Source organism: Chrysoperla carnea, chromosome 2 (assembly GCF_905475395.1).
Source record: "Chrysoperla carnea chromosome 2, inChrCarn1.1, whole genome shotgun sequence".
NCBI lineage: Eukaryota > Metazoa > Arthropoda > Insecta > Neuroptera > Chrysopidae > Chrysoperla > Chrysoperla carnea.
In genome coordinates, this window is record NC_058338.1 from 57,525,909 (window position 1) to 57,535,539 (window position 9,631).

The window sequence follows — 9,631 nt, forward strand, 5'->3', positions numbered from 1 at the left end:
TAGGTTAATGTAACAATTTTTACAACACAAATTTTGTTAAAGAAATATATAAAATATATAATTTGGATCATTGTGTCTTTAAAAAAATAAATCGCAGTTAATTTTTCATAAATGTTCAAATTGTAGGCAGGAAATAAAAATTTCACACACAACTATAAAATTCAAACAACAAAGTTTATATAAAAAAGTAGGAATACTATCGCAATTATAAAAGACTCGGGGAGCAAAATTATAATGAAGCAGGCATCTTTATAGTCATTTTATTCAATGAAAAAATCAGCTGAGTGTATAAAGTATGGTTTCCTTTTTTTTTACACGTGGCGCTGACATCTTAGGAGATAAAATCTAATCGCCACAATAATTAAAATATAGTTGCGTTTCTCGTATGTAAATGTAAGTTACTTACAGTAAGTTATTAAAATGGCATATCGGTGAAAAATCGATAGATCATGATTTTTTCTCTCATAAACTATCATCTAATTTTTTTTTATAGTAGTATAATCATTATTATATTATGTAATGAATATTTTTTTCGCAACTACAATGTTTAATTGTATATTTTTACTCATAAATTTTGTTATAATTATTGTAATAATAATTATAAAATGGCATAGAAGAAAATAATTACATACTTGTTATTAAGACAATACAGCCATTTTGTTCAATAATCTTAATAAATGCATTATACTGAACGGTGTTAATAACGATTAAATAAACAAAACAGTTAAATATTTCGATTATATAAATTTGTCCCAAAAAAACCATTTAGTTAAGTTTAATTAATAATAAATACAATTAATTTAGTGTTCAATAATGAATAAGATAAATAAATGTTTTTAAAATACGTACCGAATTGTTATTGAATAAGAGAATTTAGTTTGTAGCAGTATATTTGTTTTTTAATTTAGATAAAATGAAATTTAATGTAAATAACTTTATAAAAACAGTGCCAATAAATGTAATATATATTAATTAATATATAATTATATAAATATTAATTATTATTTAAGAATGATAATAAATGTATTTGATGGATAATAAAAAAGAAACTAATTAATTGAACAAATAACAAACATGCTTCCAAACAAATAAATTGTTTATAAAATGATAACAAAATTAATTTGTGTAAAATCATACCAATTTTGCATAAATATGCGGTCTTATTTAATGCAGTATTATTATACCATTAAATTATATTTTTACATAATTAAGTCATTGCGTACATGTGTACAAAATAATATTATTAATTGTCTTATAATAATTAATAAATTTTAATTATTATTATTGTTGATCAAACTGTAATTTAAAGTTTTGCCAATAAACATTCGAATAAAGTTTTTCTTATTATTCTATAAATATATAGGAGACTTTCTATAGATATAGATAGTCACTCATCACGATATCTCTGGAACTCTAAGACCTAGAGACTTGAAATTTGGCAGGAATATTCCTTTTGCCAAGTAGAGGTCAGCTAAGAACGGATTTTACGAAATTCCAGCGGGGGTGTTCATGAATAAAAAATTTATATTTTTCAATTATGGCTTCAATTTTGAACTTAATAGTTCAAAACTTGGTCAGAATGTTTTAAATTACATTTAGAAATTTTTTTAACCTTCGGAGGGTAGAAAAGTGTAGCGAGAAAGTGGGAAGGAAATATCAAATATTTACAAATATACCTAAGTGGGGTATCAAATAAAAGAGCATGACGTGTACATTACAAAACTGTTATCCAACGCAAGGAAATGTGGAGGGAGGGGTGCAAGTGGGGATGTTGCCCAGCAAAGCGGGTAGTTCCCAGCTAGTTTTTAATATTTTAACCGTCTTTAATAAATCAGCTGGCGACAGGATCCTCATACGAACTCCTTACTACTAAAATCGCAGATAATTTTTAAGACATCTTCAATTTTATATTTTTTCCGCTCAATAGAAAACTCGTCTTGTATACTTTAGCTGCAAATTAAAATACCATAATATAAAAAAGTCATTTGTTTTAATTAGGAAAAATCACTTTATTTGCATTCACATTTTCAACATAAATCCGAACAGCAATAATTTTAAAACAGACATATTGCGAAAATTTTTCAAATGAATTTAATTGCTTGAATACAAACTAAATTAGAAAAAAAGCAAAAAGAATAGATAATTTTAGTGTATTTTAATAAAATTAGCGTGTATTTCTTATTTTAAAAATAGAAAAATATGAACATGCATTAATAGTTCAACAAATTGAAATAAATCGAACATCAATTATAGCGTAATTCATATAACGAAATGAATACAAAATAATTTTTTTAATTTTAAAACTATTAAATATCTCATATCGAAATGTTAATTTTTTAATTAGAATATTAATAAATTAATTATTTATAACATTAGGCTTTTGTAGGAGCAGCTTTCGGTTGTTGTTGTTGAAGTTTCAATTCCATTACTTCTAAAATAGTATCACGAATTCGACTTTTTTCAATGCCCATAGCCTGAATTTTTTCCATTTGTTCCGTAACAAATTTTACTTTTCGTTTGAAATAATCTTTAGCACCTTCAATATCCTAAAATTATTATCATTTTGTTTATAAACATTGAAATGTTTCAAATTGTAATTAAATTAAACCTTTTGTGCATAGTATCCAGTTCCAATATCCACTATTGCTTTATTTGCATCCGCTATAACACCAGGTACGTACATCTATTGATAAGTTAAGAACCAAATATTAAATTTTGCGAATATTTTTGAGTCGATTAATATAACTTCGTTCGTAAACTAAGATTGCAGACATTTAAGGTAAGTACATTATTACGGGATAGTACTTAAATGTGGGAGTTTTTTATTTTAATCAAAAAATACTAAACATTTAATAAAATTTTTATTTTAAACAATAACATAGCCTCTAAAACTAAAATATAAAAAACAATCGACTTTTGAACAAATTTAATCATTTAAGTGTCCATGCTGATCGAAAATCTCGGATCAGATCATGGTTTTATTATAAATTTGTTGATTGTCGACTCTTGAACTCTCATTTTCTATTGGCGTTATAATTATTAAAATATTTTATACCGATAGTATATATCATAGATTGTTATGAGGTAATGGCGGGATATGATTTTTGTTTTATTTGTATAATTCTAAAATAGTTACTTTTTATGAGAATTGTTAAGTATAAATAAAACAATCAGGCTTTAGAATCAAATTGAAATTACTCTCCAGAACTTTATAAAAGATTGTTCAAAGATGCTTTTTGGATTTTGAAAAGCTTCAAAATTTTATTTATTTGCATTATAGTCTACAGTACAGGGGAGTATGGTTTCGTGAATAACACTCTTACGAAACTTCATGAGTGGCTTCATTTCAGTGTACCCTACAATATTTCCATTTACGAAAACTTTGCGAAATTGGATTCTCAATGTGGAAAACGTAAAACATGTCAAATAAACGACCTATTGAAATAACATGAACAATCATTTACTTTTTTTGAATGCAAGATAAATGAATATAACAAGAGACGATAATAGTGGCCTACAAAAATATTGGGCCGTTTGGCGTGACCTCCACTCGCAACATATCGTAAAAACGAAGGTATGAAAATTTATCAACAACCGGCTAATTTTTAAATAACTGTTAAATAAATATTAGTAAAATTAAATGCGCATACTGGCCTATATATTTCAAGAGACGTTTTCTCAGACCTACTTGTGTTTCTGACAACGTCCGAAATATTCATCTATAAGCTTTTCTAAACAAGAATCAATTGACAAAATGCGCTTCTCGAATTTTACAACTTTTGATTCATTAATAATTATTTTAAAAATTTCAATTTTGGATTTATTATGATCATAATTATTTCAGCGAAATGTCAGCCAAGAGTATCTTAACGTATTTCGAGATACAAACATTTAATTTTTAGAGTTCTCTAATAACTAACTAAAAATGAAAATTCGTGTTAACGAAAAATGCAAAATTGCATTTTTAGAGTTCTCTAATAACTAGCTAAATATGAAAGTTGGTGCTAACAAAAAATGCAAAATTGTAACGAAAATGTCCTCTGCAAACAATATTGATTTAAAAACTTTAATAATTGATTAATACCAGTACAGTGTAAGCGCATACACAAAGTTGCTTAAATTATAGCATGTAATTTATTTTAATTTATATGTGCAAATTAAAATACATACTATAGCAAAATTTTTATATGAAATGAGAACAATTTTGAATAATAGCCTATGTTTTATGATGTAAATTACAACCAATGTCAATTGAAAAAATTTAACCCCATCCCTTATTATATTGAAATATAATCTTTAAATCAAAACCATTTATCGGCGTTTCTTGGAACTTCATTATTTAGGTAAAATTTGTGTTTTGATTTTACTTAAAGATTGACAGAATCCTGTTATCTACATTAGTTAGACGTGTTTTAAAACTCTTTCGCTTACTTTATCAAATATTTTAGGAAATAAACCATATTTAAAACGAGAATGATCAAGTGTACACTAATGGCTAAATTATTAAGTTCGTTTAACTCAGTTCCTTTTGGAGACACTTTACAAGAACAAAAAAAACTCATTCGGCAACTGTATATGTTCGTAGCTAAGTAACATTCATACAAAAAATGAAAAAAATAATGGAAAGTGTGATGGGCTTACAATTCAAAATCAGGATGTATATTTAAGTATGAACTTATAAGATAATTGACGATATAAAAAAAAACTACATTAGAGTAATAAAACCAAAATACCACCCAAGACATTTTAAACATGAAAATTGAAAATATAATACAATGTCACTTAAACAGTGTAATAATCAATTCACAGTACGACGTACGTCATGAATATCTGTCTCAATGCATTTAGCCGTGTTATTTAAAAAGAAATTGATAATGTAAAATATAATTACATCGTAAAATGATTAAAAAGGAGTTATATGTAGTAAGAGAAAAGGATACGGAGCCCGTTAACGGAACCAAAATTGGTTTGCCTTCTAATTCGGGCACAATTTTTTCTAAGCTTTCACCAGAATCTTGAAATTTTGATTGTGCCATTTTTAGTGTTTGTAATGATTCTTGAAACATAGTTAATTCCTGAAAATATATATAACAATTATTATTTATTATTAAGAGATAACATAACCTCACAATTAAGAACACATTTTACCTGATCCAGTTGTTGTTTTAATTGTGTCAATTGTTGTAGATTTAATTTAGTTAAATCAATTTGTTGTAATTGAGGATTTTCTTTTGATGAAATTGTAGCCATTTTTGTGTAATAATTATGCCACCAAAATTCAAGACGGTATGAATATGTACCTAATTTAATAAATTCACTATTCAACTAATATTTTACAACATAACCTATTTCGTGTTAACAAATGAAATTCTTCATATGGTTAGGGGCGTTCATGGGGCGTTATGGATAGAATTGAATACTGTAGACCTAATTCCACTACCCAAAAGACTAATAAATAATACAAAATTAAAAATAAAAACGAATGTGGAAAAGTGTGGAAATTAAAAATTTGTGGAAAAATAAAACAGCATTACCAACGCAACAGAAATAATTATTCTTTTATATTATTTTGTTTGTTCAATACGACCATTAATTTGACCATATTCCGACCAAGTATACACCAAGTATTTAAATCAAATCAAAACATAATATTATTAAGTATAATAAATATGTCTTATTATGCAAAATTATGAAAAATACTTAAATTATGCATATTTGCATTTGTTTTATGGATAATATTGTTATGTGTAGTTATGCCAATAACTCTTTTTTGAGTTAATCTTAATTTTAGAGTTCTATTTATTTAGGATTCCAGAATTATGATTAAACTCGGATAAATTTCGGATACATATGAATTAAATTTAATCAAAATTTAATCATTCACAAATATATGTAATATATCCCTTCCATAATGAATAATGTGTGAAAATTCAATTTTAGCTAACTTCGTTATATATGTATTAGTAATTAGCAATCATCAGAGTTGGTTAACTTGGAGTTACTAGTGTCTGATTAACTCAGCCTCTGCTTAGTGCTCATTCGAACGACCTCTAATCACCTTGGTAAGTGGTTTTATTTCATTTTTGAATGCATTTAAATTTGTTTTTTTGAATGTTTTTAGTATTCTTAAATAAACATGGCACCAATTTCTCAAACATCCGTTTTAATGAAAGTCAGCAAAGGATTTAGTAAACGATTTTTCTCAACGACACGGATTTTGGGAGCAAAGCAGATGACAGTTCGAGATGCCCTTAATTCTGCATTAGATGAAGAATTATCGCGGGATGAACGAGTTTTTGTTATGGGAGAAGAAGTTGCTCAGTATGATGGTGCTTACAAAATTACCAGAGGTCTACTCAAAAAATACGGTAAGTCTTCGGTTAACCTAACCACAATCAAAAGTTGATATTTATAGCCTTTAATTTTTTCAATAACGAATTTAATATTATTGCTTACTAATTAATTAGGGGTTTTAAAGTTGTTTACTTGACGAATTCTTAAACTTTTATCGAGTGTTGAAAAAGATTATATGAGCCCACTTTTCTACTAAAAGGGTGAAGGCGACCCCTGAATTTCCTAATTTTTAAGGTTTTGAACATTAACTTTGAGAGCCAATTTTTGAAACAATATTAATTTTTAAGGTAGCTTAATGCGAATATGAAAATTAAAAAATGAAAAAATGCAAAGAAATTTGTACTTTAAATAAACTTTTCATGCTCTATTAAGTCGCGTTTTTGAAAAATTTTATCTGAATAGTGGAAGAAACTAATTTTGTCACTGTATACATGTAACATCAACATATAATTTTTTTCATAACTTTCGTAATGGATTCTGAAAGAACTTTTCTTTCTCCTACATAATCCTTTTTAAATTATTTCAATATCTGTTTTTTCCTCCAAGATATTGAATAATATGAGTAATCCTTAAAGAAGAATTTTGCTGTTTTTTCCCAAACATTTTGAATCCAAAATCAAGATATTGAAATGATTTCATTGAATCAGTTTCTAAAAAATTACATTATATCTGAGTTTGCAGATTTTTGTTAATCTTTTTCATTTTTTATTATTTAAATTTTAATAATTTAAACATTTTTCTCATGTTCTGTTTATTTGTGTTCTCATTTGGTCGATTATTGAAAAACTTAAATTATAAACACGAAAACTAAAAAAAAAGAAATAATTTTTTTTGTAAGTTTAGAAAATCTAAACAAAACTACTATAATACAAATTTTGTGCAATATTGATTCAATATATTCGGTAAAATTTTATTATCAGATGCTAACAATTTGAAATTTTTTTTCATTTTTTCGATTTTAATGCAGCGCCACGAGAAAAAATGTAAACCATACTTAAATAATTCAGCTGATTTTTTCATTGAATACATTTTAAATTTAATTTAAATACGGTTTTTTTGCTTTTGTGATAAAAAAATTTAGTTACCATTCCTATTCTATGTATGTATTTCTAAAAAAGCAATACAAACTTTAATTTTAAAATCGCTTTAAGTTTAAAAAAATAAAATAAAAAGAGTTTTATTTTTTAATTTTTCAACTTAGAAATCAAAATTCTGTCTTATAACGATAAAATATTTTATTTAAATACAACATTTATGCCGTGTTCCATAAATATCGTATTTTGAGAGCGAAGTGGTATACAGGGTAAAATTCTAATTAGAAGGTTACTTTACAGTTTTTGAATTAACGATGTATAATTAACGAGATTGGAATTTCATTGCTTACCTGTTTTTGACTTTGAATTATTCTTAATACATTAGAGAAATTGAAATTCTTAGGCTAACTTGTGTAATAATAAGATCTTTTTATCTCCAAAATGTATTACGATCGACTTGTTATAGGCCTGGCCTTAATGGGGAGGATAAGGTATGAAATACGCGTTCTGTATGTTCTATTTGAAAATGTATGTACAAAACTATCTTTTAGTATATAAATCACCGCATAAGTTTTCCACATTTAGGACATATAGCTTCATAAGGAAAATAAACTAAACCCAACTTTGAATATTTATCTACGATTTATTCCGTACCTAAACATAATAAAATTCCTTTTGAGTCGTAAAATCTACACTCGTTCTGTTACAAGTATATATATTAAGTTAAGGCATTGAAAGGCCGGCTAAAATTTAGACAAAACCGATCGATCGCAGTGTATTTGTTGACCACCCCTCACTGAATATCACTGCTCTCCGAATGTGATAGCTATGGAACAGTCGTTGTATCGCACAACGTATTCATTATTAAAAGTAAAATTTTTTATTTATTTAGTATTATAATAGATTTTTAAATATTTGTCTTATTATTTTTAATGCAGGGGAGAAACGAATCATTGATACACCAATTACTGAAGCTGGGTTTACAGGAATGTGTGTAGGTGCAGCATTTAATGGATTACGACCAGTATGTGAATTTATGACTATGAATTTTGCAATGCAAGCCATAGATCAAATAATTAATTCAGCAGCAAAGACTTTCTACATGTCAGCTGGCCGAGTTAATGTACCAATTGTATTTCGAGGTCCAAATGGAGCATCTGCTGGTGTTGCTGCACAACATTCACAGTGTTTTGCTGCGTGGTATGCACATGTACCTGGATTAAAAGTAATTACACCTTATAGTGCTGAGGATGCTCGTGGTTTACTAAAAGCTGCAATTCGTGATCCTGATCCTGTGGTATTTTTGGAACATGAATTATTATACGGTGTACAATTTCCAGTATCGGACGAAGCGTTAGATAAGGACTTCGTTTTACCCATAGGCAAAGCAAAGGTAGAAAGAGCAGGAAAACATGTGACACTAGTATCATTTTCAAAGGGGACTGAAACATGTTTAGAAGCAGCTAAAGATTTACAAGCAAAGGGGATTGAAGCAGAAGTTATAAATCTAAGATCAGTACGACCACTTGATATTAAAACAGTAGAAGATTCAGTAAAAAAAACACATCATCTAATAACCGTTGAACACGGATGGCCTACAAGTGGTATTGGGGCTGAAGTAATTGCTCGAATAATGGAAAGTGAAGCTTTCTTCCACTTAGATGCACCTGCATTACGAGTAACAGGTGTCGATACACCAATGCCATACGCAAAAACTTTAGAAGATGCCGCGATACCAGTTGGTCAAGATGTAGTGAAAGCTGTAACTAAAATCTTAAAAGCTTAAGAACTTTTATATAAAAATATTCGTGTATAAAGAACAATTTATTAATCGGTGAACTTCTATTTGAAAAGTGACAATAAGTTGAAAAAGCGATAATTTTATTAATATGTAAATATGTAGTTCAATTTTTAACACCATTAAATATTTCAGAAGTTTATAATTTTATTTTTATTCTATGTAAAAATGTATACATTTTGTTAAATATAAATGATGTCCCCATGTTTTAATAAACGAAGCTTTTTATTTTCAACACAAGTATGTTAATTTTAAGGTTTTTTAACTTATTATTAATGTTCAACGTTATTAAAAAAACAATAAATGTTAAAATATCATTTTATTTTTTTTTCTCATTTTCGAAAGGTAACCAAAGTTTTATTAATTTATTTATTTCTTCAAACCATGATGTAATTCATTACAACCTTTGTCGATTAAGTTAAGCAACTATTGTAAAAATTGATTT

The 9,631-nt window shown here is 27.0% G+C and overlaps 2 protein-coding genes across 3 annotated transcripts; one reads left to right on the forward strand and one right to left on the reverse strand.

Moving 5' to 3' along the window:
* Positions 1-2,177: 2,177 nt before the first annotated feature.
* Positions 2,178-5,500, reverse strand: LOC123291580 (probable prefoldin subunit 5). Its single transcript, XM_044871916.1, has 4 exons — positions 5,149-5,500; positions 4,941-5,075; positions 2,609-2,683; positions 2,178-2,546 (listed from the first exon to the last, which is right to left on the reverse strand). Exons 1-4 carry the CDS (start codon positions 5,248-5,250, stop codon positions 2,373-2,375), a joined length of 486 nt encoding a protein of 161 aa, XP_044727851.1. The 5' UTR covers positions 5,251-5,500; the 3' UTR covers positions 2,178-2,372.
* A 324-nt stretch (positions 5,501-5,824) lies between these two features.
* LOC123291579 (pyruvate dehydrogenase E1 component subunit beta, mitochondrial) lies at positions 5,825-9,402 on the forward strand. Of its 2 annotated transcripts, none has more exons than XM_044871915.1 (3): positions 5,825-6,066; positions 6,122-6,368; positions 8,327-9,402. In XM_044871915.1, the coding sequence occupies exons 2-3, from the start codon at positions 6,137-6,139 to the stop codon at positions 9,172-9,174; spliced, it is 1,080 nt and encodes a 359-aa protein (XP_044727850.1). In that variant the 5' UTR covers positions 5,825-6,066; positions 6,122-6,136; the 3' UTR covers positions 9,175-9,402. The 2 variants fall into 2 exon arrangements, with proteins under 2 accessions (XP_044727850.1, XP_044727849.1); XM_044871914.1 differs by having other exon boundaries at positions 5,827-6,062.
* Positions 9,403-9,631: the final 229 nt, after the last annotated feature.

Bases quoted from the DNA above. Each gene is read 5' to 3' on its own strand.
- LOC123291580 (XM_044871916.1), bottom strand. From the start codon at position 5,250: ATGGCTACAATTTCATCAAAAGAAAATCCTCAATTACAACAAATTGAT. The intron at 5,076-5,148 runs GTAAAATGTGTT...ATATATTTTCAG, and splicing joins TAAAACAACAACTGGATCAG to GAATTAACTATGTTTCAAGA. The intron at 2,684-4,940 runs GTATCCTTTTCT...ACTTATCAATAG, and splicing joins TGGTTCCGTTAACGGGCTCC to ATGTACGTACCTGGTGTTAT.
- LOC123291579 (XM_044871915.1), top strand. From the start codon at position 6,137: ATGGCACCAATTTCTCAAACATCCGTTTTAATGAAAGTCAGCAAAGGA. The intron at 6,369-8,326 runs GTAAGTCTTCGG...TTTTTAATGCAG, and splicing joins AGGTCTACTCAAAAAATACG to GGGAGAAACGAATCATTGAT.